Source organism: Carlito syrichta, unplaced genomic scaffold, assembly GCF_000164805.1.
Source record: "Carlito syrichta isolate Samal-C Ts95f unplaced genomic scaffold, Tarsius_syrichta-2.0.1 Scaffold171376, whole genome shotgun sequence".
Taxonomy (NCBI): domain Eukaryota; kingdom Metazoa; phylum Chordata; class Mammalia; order Primates; family Tarsiidae; genus Carlito; species Carlito syrichta.
The window spans coordinates 826-20,816 of record NW_007115472.1 but is presented as its reverse complement, the minus strand read 5'-3'; the positions used below and the strand labels follow the sequence as shown (position 1 = coordinate 20,816).

The window sequence follows — 19,991 nt, the reverse complement described above, 5'->3', positions numbered from 1 at the left end:
AGATGGGCTGGGCAGGGCTACGGTTGCACCGGCATGGAGTTAGCCAGGGAGTGTGGGCTGGAAGTGGTCAACTGCTCTCCAGGGAGAGCTGAGAACAACGCCAAGGCCTCCCTCCCCAGTCGTGGCCTCTTATCTCAGCAACAGACAACAGGGGTTTGAAAAGTATAACTTTTCAGCCCTGCAGGAGAGATTGCCAACTGCTGGGGCAAAGGACTTGCAGGTGGAGTGGGTTACAGGGACTCATACACGCCTGGTTGCTCTCGTGCAATGCACAAGTCAAATAAGGTATTTCTCAGCTAGGCCTACTGGGGCATGTTTAGAAACAACACCCGTGTCCTCAAACACACTGTCCACATTTGCCAAAATCTGCAGCTCTGCAAAAGGCCCAGGGCTTGGCCAAGCCCAAATGTCCTGGATGTCCTGAGCCATCAGGGTTCCAGCCCGCAGGTTTTGGGGAAGAGCCAGGAAGCAGGAGCACAGGAATAGGACATGGAGGGACGCAACCCAGGCACAGCCCTCAGGGTAGACTCCATCCTAGATCATCTCAGAACTGTTGGTACTGCCCCGACGTGGCCCTGGCTCTGACACCACATGCCCCAGAAGCCCCTCCTCCTGGGACCTTAGTCCCACCCCACAGGCTCTTCCTCCACATGTCCTCCAGTACTGAGGATGTGGGCACCATCCTAGACATGCTTCTATTCTTTCTTGGGTCTCTCTCAGGATGACCTCAACTTCAAACATGACCAGCCTGCTGCCAACAACCAGACTCTGTGAGTTGTTGGCTCGTACGTCCACCACTCCATGTGAGGGCCAGCTCTGAGGTTTTTGTAAATCACTCTTCATTTGCTCTGGGACATAATTTAAAATTTTGAAATGTCATGATAATTTTAAAGCAAAAACAATTCAAAATAGCACAAAAAACAAAACAAAAAGTCACCACACAACTCCATCTCACAGAAATATCCATAGCTAACACTTACTGAATGAATCCTGGTATCTTTGTGTGTAAATCACTTTACAAAAATATGAGATTATGTTATATGTGCTAGGGTGTTTTTTTTGTTTGTTTTTTGAGTCGAGGCCCAGGCTGGAGTGCAGTGGTATGATTACAGCTCACTGCAGCTTTGACTTCCTGGGCTCAGGCGATCCTCCCACCTCAGTCTCCCAAGTAGCTGGGACTGTAGGTGTGCACCACCATGCCTGGATAATTTTATGATTATTTTGTAAAGATGAGCTCTCACTATGTTGCCCAGGTTGGTCTCAAACTCCTGAGCTCAAGCAATCCTCTCATTTTGGCCTCCCAAAGGGCTGGTATTACAGGCGTGAGCCACCACGCCTGGCCTATATATACTAGTTTTAAATGTAAAATATTACATTGAATTTAGTTAAACTTAACAGAAGAAACTAAAGTGTAACCAAATTAATCACTCAACTTCAGAAAAAGTCTTTTTCACATAGTTCATAAAAAGTATCTCTCAAGTTAAAAATGTTACATCTGGTATTCCAACTGGCTATTCTTGTAATTTCCATCTCTCTGCTAAAACTGCCCCCTGTTCGCACATGCTTACACCTCCTCATGACACCCTTTCACATGTCAATCACAGCTGTCTGATAACTCTAACACCTGGGTCCCTTCTGGGTTTGGTTCTGGTGGTGGCGTCACCTATTTGCAGGGGTTTGTTCCTTTTTTTGGTGCATCTTGTAATTTCTTATTTAATGGTGAGCATTGTGCTTTGAAAAAAGCAGATTATTAAGATCCACACCCAAAAACGGCCTCTTTCTTCCATCAGGCCATAATTGTGGGGGTGGGGTCACCCTCCAGCTGCTGGGTACAGCCACGTTCTGCTGCTTCTAAGTCATTTCCAGTTCACCATGGACTCCAGACCCTGCCAGTAGCAGACTACTCGCACAAGTGTTCCATAGGCCCTGGGAACCAGGACACCCCCTCTGTATCCGGCAGGCCTGTGCTGGGCCCAGGGGGGTCTCTCCAGGCTCATGTCCTGCCCGGCACTCTGTCGCACTCCCCATCTGGGCTGTGCCTTTTGGGGGAGCTGGGGACAGTGCTTCCTGGTTCTCTGGACCAGCCTCCACCGTGGGATGGGCTCTTCTCCAAGGACCGTGCTAGGTGGCCCCTCCCGACCCTCGGATGCCTTTCCAGGGAACAGCCACCACATGTCCATCCCAGGAAGTCTTGAGGTCTTGCCCAAGACTCAGTTGACATCCCCAGAGCCAGCTGCTGTGTCGGACGTCTCCTCTGCTCCCGGGTCCCTGATAACTCTCATATGTGCCAGGTCTATCCATCCCTACCACCTCATCTATATCACCGTCACTTCTTGAGGTCCCTACAGCAGTATCCTTGGTGGGGTTGCCATGTCCTCTCTTGCCTCCTCGCCTCCCTCCACCCTCCACGTGAAGCCTGAGAAATTTCTTATAACATAATCCTGATGGTGCTGCTCTGACGCTCCTTCTCCTATCTCAGGTTCCAGCCTGACTGTCACTCCTTAAGGGCCTTCCCCAGCAAGCCACAAGAAGCAGGGTTGCCCGCCTGCCCCCTGTGGCACCTGTTCCAGGCCCTCACTGCACTCATTGGGTGCTTTTCCACTTGCTTAGTGGGCATCTTTGTCCATGGAGCCACCAATTCCACAGCATCAGGGGCCATGCCTATTGTGTCTACTGACATGTACACCCAGTGCCTGTTGCAGTGTCTGAAGCAGGTAACCTCTCAGTGTTATCCAGTGAGGGAGGAAGTGGATACACTCTCAGGGCTGACTGGAAATGTAGGGAAGAGACAGGAGGAAGGCAACCCACCACCATCACCCTCTCCTCACTGAGGGGACAAGCTACAGGGCCACTGAGTTAGGGTCAGTCTACACCACTGCCCAGCCCCCCTTGGGTCTGTGTCTGCTTGCAAAGCCTGTGAGGGCTAGGCTACATGCAGGGAAAATGGGAAGGCATGCAGGGACAGGCTGCCTGGGGCCGACTCAAAGACCCAGCAATCTGAGTCCCCCTCCTCACCACGAGCCTCCACACATAGGCCCAGCGGGAGCCACATGGCAGAGCTGAACTCGTCACTCGTTCTGGGGACAGATGCTCCCTGGACAAGACTGCCAGCAAGTGCCAATAACAGGTGCAGCCTGCCCTGGCTCAAGAAGGTACTCGGCCACCGAGAGCCGGGCAGCATGGGGAAGGGCCAGGAGGTCCGGGCTCGAGGTCTGGCTCCAACACTCCTCATCATGTGTGGACTTGACACAACTCTGAGTTTGCAGCCTTCACTGGCCTCATCCATAGAGCAGGAATGAAGCTTGCCTTGCACAGTGGGCTGGAACCACAGGTGAGAAGCTTAATGAGAATACCATCACTCTTCATGCAGATACAGCAAAGAGTCGCCTTCAAACAGGACCAAAGTAAGGATGTTCACTGTCATCTTGATTCTTTAACATTGCTTTAGAAATTTGGTATTCAGGCATGAGAAAGATACAAGATGGAAAATATCAGAAAGGAAGAAATAAGAAAAAAATCATCCCCCTGCTACAGATTCATGTACCTAGAAAAATGAAAAGAATCAATTCTGCTTCTACAGAGGAATTTGGCCTCGTGGCCTGTAATTGCATCCTTGCTGTCCTCGGCACTGCCAACCTGGTCACCTTTCTCAGGAGCTATCCTTGAGCCTCCACACGTGTCCACGCCTTCCTCTGGGCTTGCGGAGCTCCGAGTGTTCCCACCCAAGCTCTGCCTGCAGGATCTGACCTGAGTCCTCACGAGATGCTATTCCCAAGCACAGCATGCAGGACACAGAAGGCACTAAATATGTGTCAGTGTAAGTGAACCAAAACATCATAAGCATTTTCTTTTTGACTCAGGGTCTCACTCTACTGCCCAGACTGAAGTGCAGTGGCATGATCATGGCTCACTGTAGCCATGACCTCCTGGGTTCAGGTGAGCCTTCCTTTTCAGCCTCTTAAGTAACTGAGACTATAGGTACATGCCACCATGCCTGGCTAATTTTTTGATTTATTGCTGAGACAAGATCTCACTATGTTGCCTAAGTTGATCTCGAACTCCTAGGCTGAAGCAATTCTCCCTCCTTGCTCTCCGAAAGTGCTAGGATGATAGGTGTGAGCCATCATGCCCAGCCCATATGCATTCTTATAGGTAAAAATACAATGAAAAAAGTGATCCTATTCAAAGCAATGAAAATGGTAAAGATCTGAATTTAAAAAAAACTACTGAAATCTGTAAAACAAAAAATCTTGGCAAAACAGGAATGGAGTCATAGATGAGGGAAGACTAACTATAATTCTCTAAATTAACATGTGAAACTAATACAAATTCAACCAAATCCCAACAGGATTTTTCATGAACTCAACAAAAGTACTCAAAAATCCATCTGGAAGCTTAAAGAGAAAAGAAAAAAGGATATTCTGCAAAAACAAAGTAATAAGTTGTTACTAATCCTTCAGATGTTAAAACCCATCATCAAAAAGTGCTTAATAAACCGTGTCATGTTGGTGCAATACCAGATTAGCAGCACAAAACAGGAAAGCCAGAAATGGTGGTAGTCTCTAAAATGTTACTGAATGACTAAAAATACATGACAGAAAATATGAAAAGGAAAGATAAGATTATCTTACAGTGGCACTGAAACATGGAAAAAAATTAATGTAGAGTCATATCTAAAGTGATATACCAAAATAAATCCAAACAGATTTGGGAATTTAAAGTTTTTTTAATATGTTAAAAGTTTTAAAAATTTTCAAGTCCTAGAGGGGTTTGTTCTAACATTAACATTCAAGTTTTAAAAACAGTAACACAAAATGTAATGAAAATATAATCAGATTCAACTATATACAGATTCAAAATGTATGAGCAACTTAAAAATGGAAAATTACTGGTTGAGAAAAAAATTCAGAGCAAATAAGATAAAGGTGTTGACATATTGGTGATCTAGTGTTTATCTGAGCTGTAAGAAAAGCACCACTTCCAAAAATCAAACACAAAGTATAAGCAGACAAAAACTAATGTATGACCAAGAAATTCCACTCCTAGGAGGATACTTCAGAGAACTAAAAACATTCGTTCACATAAGAACTTGTATACAAATATTTATAGCAGTGTTATTCATACAGCCAAAACGTGAAGCCAACCCCAATGTCTAGCAATTGGTGAGTGGGTAAGTACAGTGTGGTACATTCACACCACGGCATGTCACTTAGCAAGAAGGAGGGAGGTGCTGATCCCTGCTGCAATGTGGACGCACCCTGAGGGTGTGCACATGAGGGAGCCAGACATCACCTGTCACAGACTATAGGCATTTCTTATGTAAAATGTTTAGAACACATACATCCACAGAGACAGGTGCAGATCAGAGCAACCGAGGGCAGCGACTGGCTGGCAGGGGAGAGGGGCTGCCACGGGCTCAGGGCTCCTGGGGAGATGATGGGAATGCCTGGACCTAATGTTGGTGATGGCTACACATGCTGCAATATATATTAAAACCACTGAATTTATGCCTGTCATCCCAGCACTTTGGGAGGCCAAGGTGAGAGAAATGCCTGAGCCCAGGGGCTCAAGACCAGCCTGGACAACTTGGTGCAACCTCATCTCTACAATAAATCAAAAAATTAGCTGGGCGTGGTGGTACACGTCTGCATTCCCAGCTACTTGGATGGCTGAGGCGGAAGGATGGCCTGAGCCCAGGAGGCCAAGGCCGTGGTGGCCATGATTGTGCCACTGTACTTCAGCCTGGGCAACAGAGTGAGACTCCAACTTAACACAAACAACAACAAAAGAAAAACCCCCATTGAACTGTACAATTTAAATGGGTGAATTGTAGATATGTACATTATATGTCAATAATGCTACCATTTTTTAAAAAGAAAAAAAGCAAATATATGGAAAAAACCTCACTGGTCATCAAAAAGATGCAAACTAAATTTGTACATCACCATCTTCACCTAGCAAAGCAACTTTCCTACAGCAGAGGCCCTGACAAGACTGCAAAGCAACCCTGCTGTTCCATGCTAAGGAAGATGGAAGATGCTGGTGCAACTTGAAGCAAGAACTTTCTTTGCTTACAATATGTAGCAAAGAAAAGGGTGAAAACATCCCTATTCCAGGCATTTGCCCTTGGGAAAGAGCAAGGGAAGAGGCAACCTGCTGGAAGCTGCCTGGCAGCATTAGAACAATGGGTTAGACACAACCGTAGGTGCGTGACACCACAGAGGCTATACACATGAAGATGGCATGGCCCTGGAAACAGACAGACAGAAAGTCCTTGAATGCTATGAAATTAAGGGCAAAGACTGACAGGAAATTCACAAAAATTAAAATAAACAACTGCTCTTTCCTGGTATCCAGACTTTCCTAACTCGGCTATTTATTTATTTAAGGGATGGGATCTCACTTTGTTGTTCAGGTTGGAGTACAGAGGCACAATCATAGCTCACCACAGCCTTGAACTCCTGGGTTCAGGCAACCCACCTGTTTCAGCCTCCTAAGTAGCTGGGACTACAAGTGTGTACCACCACACCTGGCTAATTATTTTTATTTTTGTAGAGATGAGATCTCACCTTATTTCCCAGGCTGGTCTTGAACTCCTGACCTCAAGTGATCCTCCCACTTCAGCCTCCCAAAGTGCTGGGATTATAGATGTGAGCCCCACACCTGGCCCTAAATTGGTTTTAAGTGTGCTGTAGCCTTCTGTTCCAGTCAGCCAGACGAGAGGCTCTAAGTCAGAGGCACACTGCCTGGCCAGTCTGTTTCTGGATGTTTCTTTAAGGAAATACTACATTAAGCTATGAACCGTCCCCTGCTGCCTAGACTGGAGTGAAACGGTAAGCTGGATGGAAAAGTGAGTCACTGTTCTTTGTCTCATATTTCAAAGCCAACAGTGCTGCCACTGCCCCCAAGGGCCACACCCTGTCCCCCTCAGCAGCAGCACTGCCAGTTCTTTCCAGGACCCACAGCAGCGTGGTTGGAGCCAGGTCTGACACACACCTCAGCTCTGTCCCTATGTGTTCCTCCTGCTGGAGAGCATACCCCTCAGGGCAGGACCATGCTGTTGGCCACTGGCTCCCTGAACAGGGGCAGTCAGGGCTATGCGTGGCAGCGTGTGGGGCCTGGTGCCTCTTCTTGAAACATTAGCATTAAAACAGCCCATACAAAGCTGCAGGTGCCCATAACTTAGCATTAATCCCTTTCCTAAAACAGGGTGTAAAGAAATGAACTGTCAGCAGAAGGTAACATTCCGCCTGGCACTGCTTCCACTGGAGTAAGGACAGAGATGGACGGCTGTGGGCCAAGAGCAGGGCTCCTGTTACGCTGTCGAGGTGAGGTCATCCTTACTCCTGCCCGCACACCCAAGCTCCTGGCGGGGCGGCAGCTTTATCTACTGCTGGTGTGAAGTCACCTTCTGGAGGTCAGCAGATCAAGGCCACCCATGTCATTTCCAAGTCTATCTGCTCTAACTTGACTTGCTTGATTAAATTATTTTATGGGTGCAATCTTGGAGGTCCTGCATCTGCTGCCTCCCTTCAGCAAACGAGCCATGGAGCCTATCAGTAGCCATCTCGGGAGCCCTGATGATACAAGGACAACAGGAAATAAACATGCCCTCAGAGCTTCCACTGATTCACATGTCCTGTGGCCCTGCCCCACGTCTGGAACAAGGAGGAGGAAGAGACACCAGGAAAGCTTCCAGGCCTTCCCCTAGGTGCTCAGCAAGTGGGTTCCCAGCCTTGGGGCAGCTGAGTTGGGGAGCACCTGAGCCAGGGGCAGCCCCTCCATGAAGACAGAGCTGAAGGCTACAGACATAAACAACCAGACCCAGGTCAGACTGTCAGAGTGACCAGAGCCCAGACACAGGAACCCATGTGAAATATGGTTCCATCAACTTCAGAAAAGGAAGACAAAATTCTGAAAAAAATGACTACATCAACATTCTTCTAAAGATACATATTTTCAATAAAACAGTATGTTTGTACTACTCCCGATTTGGTTTTATTTTTGAGTTGGGATCTTACTCAGTTGCCCATGCTGGAGGGCACCATCACAGTTCATCACAGTCTCCGACTCCTGGGCTCAAGCATTCTTCCTGCTTTGGCCTCCCAAAGAGCTGGCATTACTGGTGTGAGCACTGCACCTAGCCAAGCAGACTTCTTCTCAGCCAGGGGGAAGGCCAATCTGACGCCACAGGGCTGGACCACAGCAGACAGGGAGCTGCGAGAGAAGACCTCAAGTGCCAAGGCCACATGGCCAGCAAGACAGCTCAGTGGACGAGCAGCCTTCTCCACTGGCAAATGCTGGCCTCCAGGGAGGCAGATGGCAGCAATAAAGTGGGTGTAAGTGCAGCCATACGAACGTTTTTCTAAAGATAACATCATAAATTTGAATAACAAAAAAAATCCCTTTCTCATGGCAGTTTTCTGATAAAACATCATTTTGACAAGATGGCCAAGTGTCTTCCTGAATTCGCACATGTCATCAGCCACGACTTAAGTCCACTCTCTCTAAGGCCAAGTCAAACACTCCTTCTATCGCCCACTCCCTCTTGTGCTGTGATTCTCTCTCTAACCTTCCAGGCTCCTAAGAAGGCTGCCCTGATCCTCATCAGATGTGCCAACATACTACAAAATGATGTATGAAAAAAATTACCTCCAGTCTGTACACTTGTAAGATCACAAAAGCTAGCAAGACCACGGAAGTCCTTCTATTCTAATCCTTATAAAAACAAAGAGCCCAGAAAACTGATGGAAACAAGACTGCTAACCATTCTCAAGGTCTCGCAGGGTTTCTAATCATCTCAAACAATCTTGTGGGGTTTGTCTATGGGTCTGGAGGAGTCAGCATCACGGCTCAGCCTTGGTTAGAACTCCAGTAAATTCTGCAAACTGCAGCAACAGCTCAGAGCGATCATTACTAATAAAAACAAGTGACGCGTACCAGGAACCCTGTATGTTCCTGAATCTGGGTGAAGTGCCTTTGATCACATGGTCTTATATAATCCTCACAAACACTCTCTGAAGCAGGAACTATTACCAGGCTCTTTTTACAGACAGGAAGATCAAGGCTGAGAGGTGAAGAAACTTAGTAAAAGGCAGAACCACAGGACAAGAGTCTGCCTGAACAGACAAGCTGCCGCATGTCCCCGGCCCAGTCAGCTTGGTCTCCTCTGCCTGAGGGTGTGAGCTCAGAGCCTCCCACCCCCAAACTACTGACTACAGGGAGGAGGCCCCAGATGGCCTTGGGGGACAGCTCTCTCGGGTCACTCCAAGTCCGCAGCTGGCATGTGCCACACGCATTAAGGGAAGCCTCACACACCTGAGTGAACAGCTGTGTACCTATAGTCCCACAAGTCCAAGTGAAGCTCAACCCACTTGTTAGAACAGCAATGATCAGCTGGTTCCAGGTGTTGACGGTGTAGACAGATGTACACTGTCACTTTTGCTAAAGGACACTAAATAAAATGTTTCACAAACATGGAGCCGTCCATTTGCCATGAGGCACCAGTTACCACCGTGCTGTTGTTAGTGTTAAGGACTCAGAGGAAAGTCTGTGGCCCGGCAGACAAGCTGTAAGCCTCTCTGGGCCAGCAACAAGTGTCTACCATCCTCTGGAACCCACCCCCGGCCACACTCACCCTTTCTATCTCCTGCAGGTACAGGAGCGCGATGTCCCCCGCCTTCTCGTAGCAGGTGATGACGTCCTGCTCCCGGTCCACATGGAGGTTACTAGTGGAAGATGAGATCGGCAGCTTCTCCAGACACAATCCTGAGACAAACCACATGCACACAGGTGGGGTCAGTTGTTTGTTATGGGGCTTAACTTTTACATATTGCTGTGGAAGACCAGAAAAGGGTCACAGAGGATGATGTTATTTGCAAATAAAAACAGCTGACTTCCTCCTTCCTAACCTGGATGCCTCATGTTTCTAGTTTTCATTTGTTGCAGTCAGGAGTCCCCAGAACGATGAGCAGAAGTGGTGGGAGCCGCAGCCAGGCCTGGTGGCTCATGCCTATCATCCCAGTGATGCGGGAGGATGGCTTAGCCCAGGAGTTAGAGGCTGCAGGGAGCTGTGATCATGCCCCTGCTCCTCAGCCTGGGCAAAATACTGCGAGACCCTATCTCTTAAAAAAAAAAAAAAAAAAAGAGCAGGGGCAAGAGCAGATATCCCTCTCTTAGTCCTGATCTCAGGAAAAAGCACTCAGTCTTTCATCACTACATTATTAAGTTTGACGTGAATGGTACGTTTCACGGATGCCCTTTAATCAGGATGGGGAGGGTCCCCTCTATACCAATTTTGCTGGGAGCTTGTATCAAGCACAAATGTTGAATTTTCTCAAGTCCTTTGTCCGTGTCCATTGAAATAACCACACTGCTTTTTCATTTTTCTTTTTGCCTGGTTTTCAAATGTTAAACCAACCTTCCTTTCTTGGCATAAACCCCATGATGAATTCTCCTTTTTTACATGTTTAGGTTTGATTTGTTAAATTTTGGCTTAGAACTTTTTGTCTATGTTCATGGGGAATATATATATAGTTTCCTTGAAATGGCTTTATACCTGGTTTTGATATCAGGTAAGTACTAACCTCATAAATGAATTGAGAAATACTCCCTCTCCTTCTATTTTCTGGGAGAGTTTCTATAGCACTTCCTCCTTAATTTTGTCCTTAAATATTTGATAGACTTCACCAGTGAAGCCATCTGCACCTGGAGTTTTCTTTGCAGGAAGCTTTCTAACTACAAATTGTTTCTTTGAGACAGTGTTATTCAGATAATCTCCTTCTTGCATAAGCTTTGGGAGTTTGTACCTTTCGGGTAGACTGTCCATTTATTCTGAGTTGTCAAATGGATTGGCACAGAGTTGTTCATAAAATTCCACAACACTTAGTATCTGCAGACTCTCTGGTAGGTGGCACGTCTCTTATTGCTGATGTTGGCAATTTCTGTCTTTTTAAAATTTTTTTCCTGATCAGTCTGGTTAGCAGTTTATCAATTTTATTGAAATTTTCATTAAAGATCTTTTGATTTCACTGATTTCACTGATTTTTTTTCTACTGTTTCTCTACTTCATTTATTTCCACTCTGATCTTTATTATTTCCTTTCTTCTGAATACACTGGGCTTAGTTTGCACTTTCCGAGTTTCTTGAGGTAGAAATTGAGGTGTTGATTTGAGACCTCTTCTTGTTCTAATACAGGCATTTAGGGTTATAAATTTCTCCCTACATACTGTGTTCACCATATCCTACATATTTTGATCTGTTGTGTTTGCACTTTAATTCAATACTTTCTAACTTAACTTTTGATTTCTTCTTTAGAGGTGGGTTAGTTTCCAAATATTTGGGAATTTTCCAAAGACCTTACTGATCTCTAAATTAATTCCATCATGGTATCTGCCATAAAAGGCTGACTCAAGAGTTTGGCATGTCTAAGCGCTGCATATTCCACAGAAGTGACAAGCCCTTGCCAGTCACTGGGAGATAAACTCTAAGCCCTTGGAACAGCTGACCTGATGGGGATGTCTTTGTTTATCTGGGACCTCAGTCCACACCAGACGGTTCATGCTAACAGTGTGATTCTGGTGGAGGGCTGGGGCCATGCTCCATCGGTCTGATCTCCAGAGGGGCTGGAAACTCCATGCCTATGTGACTGACAGCCAATAAAGTCCCTGGACACCAAGGTGATCTTCCTTGAGTGGCAGTGCTCCTAAGTGTTGTCACATCCCGTGCTAGGAGAATTAAGCACTGTCCACAGTGCTGGACGCGTGAGCCTGGTCTCCCTTGAACTTAGCCATATTTGCCTCTTGCCTCTCCTGATTTTAACCTATATCTGTTTGCTGTAATGAACTGTAGCCATGAGTACAATAGCTTTTCTGAGTTACAGGAGTCTTTCTATTGCATCTGTGACCTGATGGTTGTCTTGGTACCTCTAACACAGTTCAGAGAACATATTTGAACTCTTTTAATTCTGTGGAAACTTGTTTCTGGCCCACAATATAATCAATCCTGGTAAATGTTACACTTGAAAAGAATGTGTATTCTGCTGTTTTGGGGTTGAATGTCATACAAATGCCAGTTAGGTCAAGTTGGTATACTGTGTTGTCCTAAGGCTTCTATCTCCTTCTGGGTCATCAGCCTATTTGCTCTATCACCTATGTGGGTATCAAAGTCTCCAAGCATGACTGTGAGTTTCCCTATTTCTCCTTAAAGTTCTGTCAGTTTTTGTTTCATGTACTTTAAAGCTTTGTTATTAGGATCATAAACTTTTAAAACTGTGACATCCTTTTGATGGGCCGACCTCTTTGCTCTGATACCTACTTTGTAAGCAACATACAATTGAGTCTTTCCTATTTTCCACTCTGATAATCTCTACCTTTTAATTAGGGTGTTTAAATCACTTACATTTAATGTTACTATTTATATAGTTAGGTTTAAATCTACCACTTTATTTGTTTTTTATTTGTTCCAACTGTTCTGTTTTTCCTTGTTCCTCTTTTTCTGTCTTCTATTTTACTGAGTATTTATTTGCTGGCTTATTAGCTAAAACTCCCTGTTTAACTTGCTACCATCTACAACATTATACCACCTCACATAGAGCATAAGACCTTTGCAGTCACACATATCCAAGTATCTCCTTTCAGCCCTTATTCTCTTACTATGTACATCTTACTTTTAGACAGGTTATAAGACCTGCCCTATGTGGTTATTACTTTTGTTTAAATAATCAAGTATCTTTTAAAGACATTTAAATCATAAGGAAAACTCATATATTTGCTCCATTATGATCTTCAGTGCTCTTTAACCTTCATGTGAATTCATATTTCCTTCTGGTATCAACCTTTCTTGCAGTGCAGTTCTGCGCCTACCGACTTCTTTTAGCTACTAAATACCTGAGAAATGCTTTATTTGGCCTTTTCAGAGATAATTCACTGAGCATGAAACTAAGACTGACAGTTGTCCCTGTCCCCCTCCAAGACTGAAGGTATTGCTCACTGTGTCCTCCTCACGATTTCTAACAATGAATCTGCTGTCACACTGATGTTTGTTCATTTGTATATAATATGACTTTTCTTCTGGCTGTTTTTAGGATTTTATCTTTACCACCAGTTGTGAGCAATTTGGATTATGAGGTCCTTGGGCTTGTTGAGCTTCCTGGAATGCGAGGTTTATTGTTTTCATAAAATCTGAAAAACATCAGTCACTATTTTTAAAAAAATGTTTATGCTACCCTTCTCCCTCCTTGGGGGACTCCAATTACACACATATTAGGTCATGTGAAGTTGTCATATAGCTACTTTAAAATTTTCTTTATTTTTCATTTTGGATAATTTCTATTTCTATGTCTTCAAGTTCACTAATCTTTTCTTCTGCAACATCTAATCTGCCATTAATCACATCCGATGTATTTTTCATCTCAAACGCTGCAGTCTTCATCTCTAGAAAACTGATTGAGTCAATTTTTATCATCCAGGTATCTGCTGAGCTTTTTTTTAATACAAGGAATATAATTATGACTGTTTTAATGTCCCTCCAGCCCTAGGTATTCAATATTCTCTTTCCGTTTAAAGCAAAATTTGTTTATGTAACTGAAAAAAAAATAGCCTCTCTCTAGTGTGAAATATGTTATAACCTATTGACATTTTCTTTGGTGGAGAACATGAGATTATCTAAATAAACCCACCATTTGGCAAAACAACTCCAGAGTTACTCAAAAGCAAGCAGTTGACTAGAGCTTCCCAAATATGCTTTAAGTCCTCACTTGCACAAAATTAAAACCACCAAAAAACAAAGAAAAGAGATAGAGATTGTTTGGTTTGCCCTCTGCTTGTGTGAAAAGCAATCAAACATTGTGCAAGTTGATATTAGGGATTTAGTATTTTTAAAAAACCAAACTCCCTAGAGTATGCCAAAAGAAAAACTGGGTCTACTCTTTGGCATGTTGAACCACTGCAGGCTGAACTCTGGCTACTCATGCTCATGAAAATGACCAAGGCCCTCAGAGACCTGCTAAGCCCAGTGAATCAAAGAAAGGTCAACTCCAGTTCAACACAATTTACCTATCATCTGTATTCTACTGGGTTCTAAAATACTTGGAAACCAGTCATCTAGAGGTACAATCTATAGTCATGCATGGTTGGCAAAAACATTTAAACCAGTTACAACTTATTCCCCCACTGGGAAGGGACACTGGTATTCTTTGTTGGCTCATATTCTGATTAGGCAGGTATGTGGACACCCAAGATCTGAGCTAGCAAATGGGCTCCCAGCAATGAGTCCATTCCTGGGCAGAAGGGCCTTTACAGCATTAAATTAACTAAGTATTGTTCCTTTTCCTTCTCCCAAATGCTATGGCATTCATTCCGTGTGCCACTGGACACATCTCAGAGCAATGGCAGAGTCTTGGTTCTTAACAGTGAATTTGTGCCTATGCAGCTCAGTTCCAGCAATTTTAGTTCTCTGTCAAAAGCTGTTTGCAGGCCCTCTGGACTGATTTATAAATTTTCAAGTATCTAGAGTCACATAAACACTGGGAAGTACAGTCCCCTGGTCATGAACCAGTTTGGCCCACATTAAAATGTCAGATGATGCCTTGTCACTTTGGAAAGCTATCATCAACTGTGTTTTTAGTTATTCTTTTTTTTTTTTCCAGAGAAACGTATGACAAAAATAAGTGAGAAACAGACGTGATAAATAACTGCTAAGGCAGCAATGCCTAATCAACACCCCAGCAAGATCTGCATCTCCAAATTCAAGCCTGTGTACAAAAAGAGTAGAAACTCAGCACTTTATGATCAATCGTGGCCAGCTCTGAAGTGTTGGTGATCAGGTGGTTGGCCAGCTGTGTAGCCTGAAGAATGCTGAGTAGCCCTGCAAGCCACAGGAGGGAGATCCCATAGACAGATTCCCTTCTGGAAGGTCCTTTCTGTGAGGGCAATCACTGTAAGTATATTAACAATGATAAAGTAATTTGGATTACATATGTTTTCAAAGTTCTTTCATGAGCACCAGCCTGTCTGGTCCTACCCAATGGGCACTATTCTCCTCCCAATCTTGTGGAAGAAGAATCAGTCTCAGAGAAATCGAGTGACTCGTCCAAGGCCAGCGGAGCCAAAAGACAAGGTGCCCAGGGAACCCATGAGCTGGGATCTTTGCATCCTGACCCAGGGAATGTCCTTCAGACAATTTCAGCAATAATGAAGGTTACCAATCAATGCTCTACCCTACTCCAGCACTACGCCTAGGGTTTGGCAGACACCAAGCACTGCTGGGTATGGGCCGGGTGGAATGTCAAAAGCAAAGGCATACATGAGGCCAGCAGACCAGCGGGGCACCACAGTGGGAGGGTGCTAGAAAGCTCAGCATGCCTGCTTGTGAACTGTCCTACTTGGGCATGACCTACAGAACACAGCATGACGAGGAACTTGCACCCTGCCTCCCACCACAGCAGGGTATCAACACCTCTGCCAGGACCTCCACCCCTCCCCAGGCTGGCAGATCCTCAGAAGTTTGGCTGGGAAAGTGGAGGGCCACACATATTATGGTCAGAAAACCAGTGCTTACTGAGGGTCACATCCCATATTCCTTCAGGGTTGGCTAGACGTGAGATTGCTCCACTAGGAGCCCTGTCTGGGTGTATAAGATGGAACAACTTCAATAATGATAAAAGTGTATCAATCAAAGCCTATGCAGCACCCAGCACTTGACAGCACGGTTTCTATCCACAGGACTACCCCGCAAGGAAGGTGTTTACAGCACCTCACAGATAAGACAGAACCCAGGGCTCTGCAGTCAGTGAATCACACGGCCAGGATAACTGACCCCTGGCCTATCGACTGCACAGCTGCTCACAAGATCCAGCTCACCGGGCTGCTGACAACAGCAGGGACAATAAAAGTGAACTTCAAATTCCAAAGGCAAGAGATCAAAGTCCAGAGCGCTCAGGCACCTCGTCTTGCCTGCTGGGGCTTCCTGCTCCTCGTCTGTCACCAAGGGCTGAACTCCCAAGACCCCGTGATCTGCACAAATCCAGGAGACGAACATCTAAGATGAATGTTCTTATGTTTAAAACTGCACTCAAACAGGCAGGAAACGAACTTCTTATAAAGTCATGCAACATGGTGATGGACTGTAAGAGATAATGACATGAAAGCTGCATGACAAGCCTAGGCTCCACTGCACACTGGCCTCAACTACATCTCAGGAAGCCAGGCCAAGACAGGTGAACCTGCAGCATGACTGTGATGGGACCACAGGGGAGGTTCTAATGGAAAGTCCTAGAAACACGTTATTACAATACCACATCTCTGATTGTCTAGCCCTGCAGTGCGGCCTTCAAAGGCAGTAAGACGATTTCCAAGGGTGTCAAGTTCCATGGCGGAAAGAGATTCGAAAAACACAAAGCAAAGCTCAGGCAAGGCCCCCTGCTGGGCTGGCCTCCAGTTCAGCCTCTAGAATGGCCCAGCTCTCACAGGTGTCAGATGAACTCAGTTTAGCAGGAGGACAAGGTCCTATGCAGGTGTCAAGAGGAGGGGATGCCAGTGGATGTCACCAAACTCCGGGGGAAGGGAGGAGGAACTGGCCTGTGTTCCCTGCCAGGACGCTGTCAGTCGAGAGCTTCTGTGACTGGTGGCAGCCTCTTGCCTGGAAGCCACAGCTGGTTCCTTCTGTGAGCTTTTGTGAATTGCTGTTTTCCTTCTGGAGACAGCACACCCTTCTCAGGAGTGCTGCACACAGGTGTACACATACATACACATACCCCCAAAGGAGGAGGAGACCTTGGGCTGGACATTCACCTGCTAGAGCACATGACCTTCCCACGTCCCTTCTGGCTCTATAAATCAAGTAGCAAATGAGGGCTAACTCAGCCTGAAATGCTCACTCCACAAGTACGCAGCGTGCATGTGCACTCTGTAGTCTGTTAGTAACCACTCAGCAACACTAATAATGCCACACACTGGGTGCGGCCACATGCCAGACACAGTGTCAGGGTTTGATGTAATTTATTGACAGACCCCCTGAGGGAGAAGTGACCATGAGCCCCATGAGAGACAAGGGAACAGACACTGGGCTGCTTCGGAACTCGCCAAGATTGTAGTGAGTAGCAGGTGGCAGCACCAGGGCTCCAACCCACCCGTCCAGCCCTGTAGTCCCTTTTCTCGGCCTTGATGTCTCATGCCCTCTAACATTTGGAATATCTGTCTATACGTAAAGCAGCAGAATGCTGTGGCCAAGAATGTGGGGTCTAAAGCCAGACTCCCTGGCCTCTAAGCCACGGCTGATTTCACATGTAATAATGCTAAGTGCTTAGAGCTGTACTCGGTACATAGTTTAACACTCAAGAAATGCAACTAATGACATCACAATCATCCTTAGGTAATAGTAGGCCAGAAAGCCTCCACATGGGGGAAAAATTCTCATTTGTTGGATTATTTATATATATATTTAAATAACAGCTTAATTGAGATATTACTCTACCCATTTAAAATGTAGATAATTCCAGAACATTTTCATGCCTCTCTAAAAACACCCAGGCCCACAGGAGTTACTCCGCATACCACCCTCCTCCGGGCCCGGCAACCACGCACCCTCTTCTGTCTCTGGGGACATGGATATTTACTAACGGGCATCACACAGCACACAACCCTTCATAGTCTAGCCTCTTTCACTTGGCATAATGTTTTCAAGGCTCCCAGCTATCATAACAAATATCAGAACTTCTTTTTTTTTTTTTATTAAAAGTGGGGTGAAATTCACATGACACAAAATTAATCATTAAAATTAACAATCCAGGGGCACTTAGCACATTCACAATATTATACAACCATCATGTCCAACTAGTTCCAAAATTTCATTCCTTTTGACTATCAAATAACATTTCAGTATATGAACAGACTACACTTTATTTACCCATTCACCAGCAGGTGGATATCTGGGTTATTTCTATTTTGAGGATATTATGGGGAATGCGGCTGTGACCATTCATGTGCCAGTTTAGGAATGGAATTGGTGGATTGCATGGTAACCCTATGTCTTGTTATATTACTTTAAATCTTTGCTCTAAGAATCACGTCTACACCCGACTGTTAACCTGCTGGGTGAACTATTAAGTGGACATATGCAGGCTTCTGAGTGGACAGGCCTGGATTCGAACCCTTGGCTCTACATTATGGGCTCTCTGACTTGGGGCAAGCTGCTTGCTCTCCCAGAGTCTTGGTTTCCTTGCCTAGCAGATGAGCACACCAGCACTTGCTTCAGCTGATTAACGGAGGCTCAGCCCAGCTCCGACATACAGAAAATACTCAAAAAACACTTGTGAACTCAGCATGGGGCCGTGACAACTCTCCTCAATTTTTTGAGAGGCATCTGAAAAATGTGAAAAAGCATCAAGAAAACAACCATTACCCGTGTTCCCACCACACAGTGTCAAGTGCACTTGACATGCTGACCCAGATGGCAGCACATGATGCTGTGTACTCTGATCTTGGTTCTAGTCTCCTTCCTGAGAAGAGAGGCTCGTTGCACTAGGGATCCCTACAGAGGAGAGTGTGGCCCCTGGATGCCCAGCCATAGCAAGGGGCCAACACAGCCCATGAACACAGCACCTGTCCCAGCTTCATGCCAGAGATGCCCACTAAGCCCAACTGCATGCTGGGCTCTGGGGGGGAAGGGGAAAGCTTCCCAGGCCAGGATGTGGCCTTCACCCTCAGGAAACTCTACCTCTACTAGGATGGACAATGTAAAAAAAGGCAGTGAGCAAGACAGACACGTGTCATAGGAGTTCAGAACAGGCACCTGGCAGACATCAGCTCAAGCAAAGCCCCCAGACATTCTCTGGACCCTGTGAGTCTACACTTGCTTCCAAAAGAGAGCTACTAAGGAGTCAATCACTACAAATGACATTAAACATGAATATGGGTCAGCAGCAGTAAAAGTTTCTGCTCCTCTTACACTGTCTAAACATAAACAGGAAGATCTGGCCAGCAACCCGAGCCAGGCAGGCCTCACAATACGCTGTTGAGCCTCTATCCTCTGCAGCCTCTAGAATGGTAGCGGCTAAGGCGATCCCAGAGCCAAGACAGCAGCTAAGGACAGTCGACCCCATCGCCCATTCCCTGCACTTAGTCTTGTCTATAAACCTGCTTTGTTCACTGTGCCCAAGGATCTCAAAGCTTCAGATATGAAGACAGATGTTCAAGGGAGCCCTAGCCTCCCTTCTGTCTGCTCTGATAAGGAAAGCCAAGCCCAGATAAGGTCTGTGATTTACCTAAGGTTGCACAGGGGGTGCTGGCAGAGCCCACCCTGACTCCTGGCCCAACAAGTTTCCTCCCACAGAAGGTGCCCACAGTCCCCACAAACTTGAGAATATTTCTGCCAGGGAAAAGGCAATGTTTGCGGTCACTTGTCTGTCCTATAGCTCCAGGATGACACCTAGAAGGTCAAGGCCATTGGCAAATATCCCAATCGTACAGGCTGGGGTTAGATCTGTCACTTCACATCTTGAACACTGACTCTATCAAGAAAAATCCCAAGGCCGAGCACAGTGACTCAAGCCTGTAATTCAGCACTTTGGGAGGCTGAGGTGAGAGAATTGCCTGAATCCACGGGTTTGAGACCAGCCTGGGCAACATGGAGAGACCTCATCACTACAATAAATAAAAAAATTAGCCGGATGTGGTGATGCTTGCCTGTAGTTCAGCTACTTGGAAGGCTGAGGAGGAAGGATCACCTGAGCCCTGCATGTCGAGGCTGCGGTGGCCCTAAGCATGCTACTGCACTTCAGTCTAGGCGACAGCGTGACTGTGAGTCGGAGTGGTCACAGTCCTTATCACCAGGGTGGTGTGTCCACGCATCAACTCCCGCACATGCAGGACACATACCCTGACCATCCTTCCTGTGTCTCACTGATCCATGCACTGAATGCTCTGACTACTAAGCACTGTCAGCTCCTGTGAGTCTCTACAGTCATCGACCCAGAAAATGAACTAGCAAACCGG

At 45.9% G+C, this 19,991-nt stretch overlaps 1 protein-coding gene across 1 annotated transcript in view; it reads right to left on the bottom strand.

Annotated features, from left to right (window-relative positions):
* The window catches only part of TTC7B (tetratricopeptide repeat domain 7B), a 165,483-nt gene extending 149,113 nt beyond the window's left edge, over positions 1-16,370 (bottom strand). The window contains exons 1-3 of the mRNA XM_008051404.1: positions 16,295-16,370; positions 14,783-14,865; positions 9,638-9,835 (exon numbers count right to left, since the gene is read on the bottom strand). Coding sequence (XP_008049595.1) covers positions 9,638-9,835; positions 14,783-14,865; positions 16,295-16,370 — 357 coding nt within the window. The remainder of the gene's footprint in view (positions 1-9,637; positions 9,836-14,782; positions 14,866-16,294) is intronic.
* Positions 16,371-19,991: the final 3,621 nt, after the last annotated feature.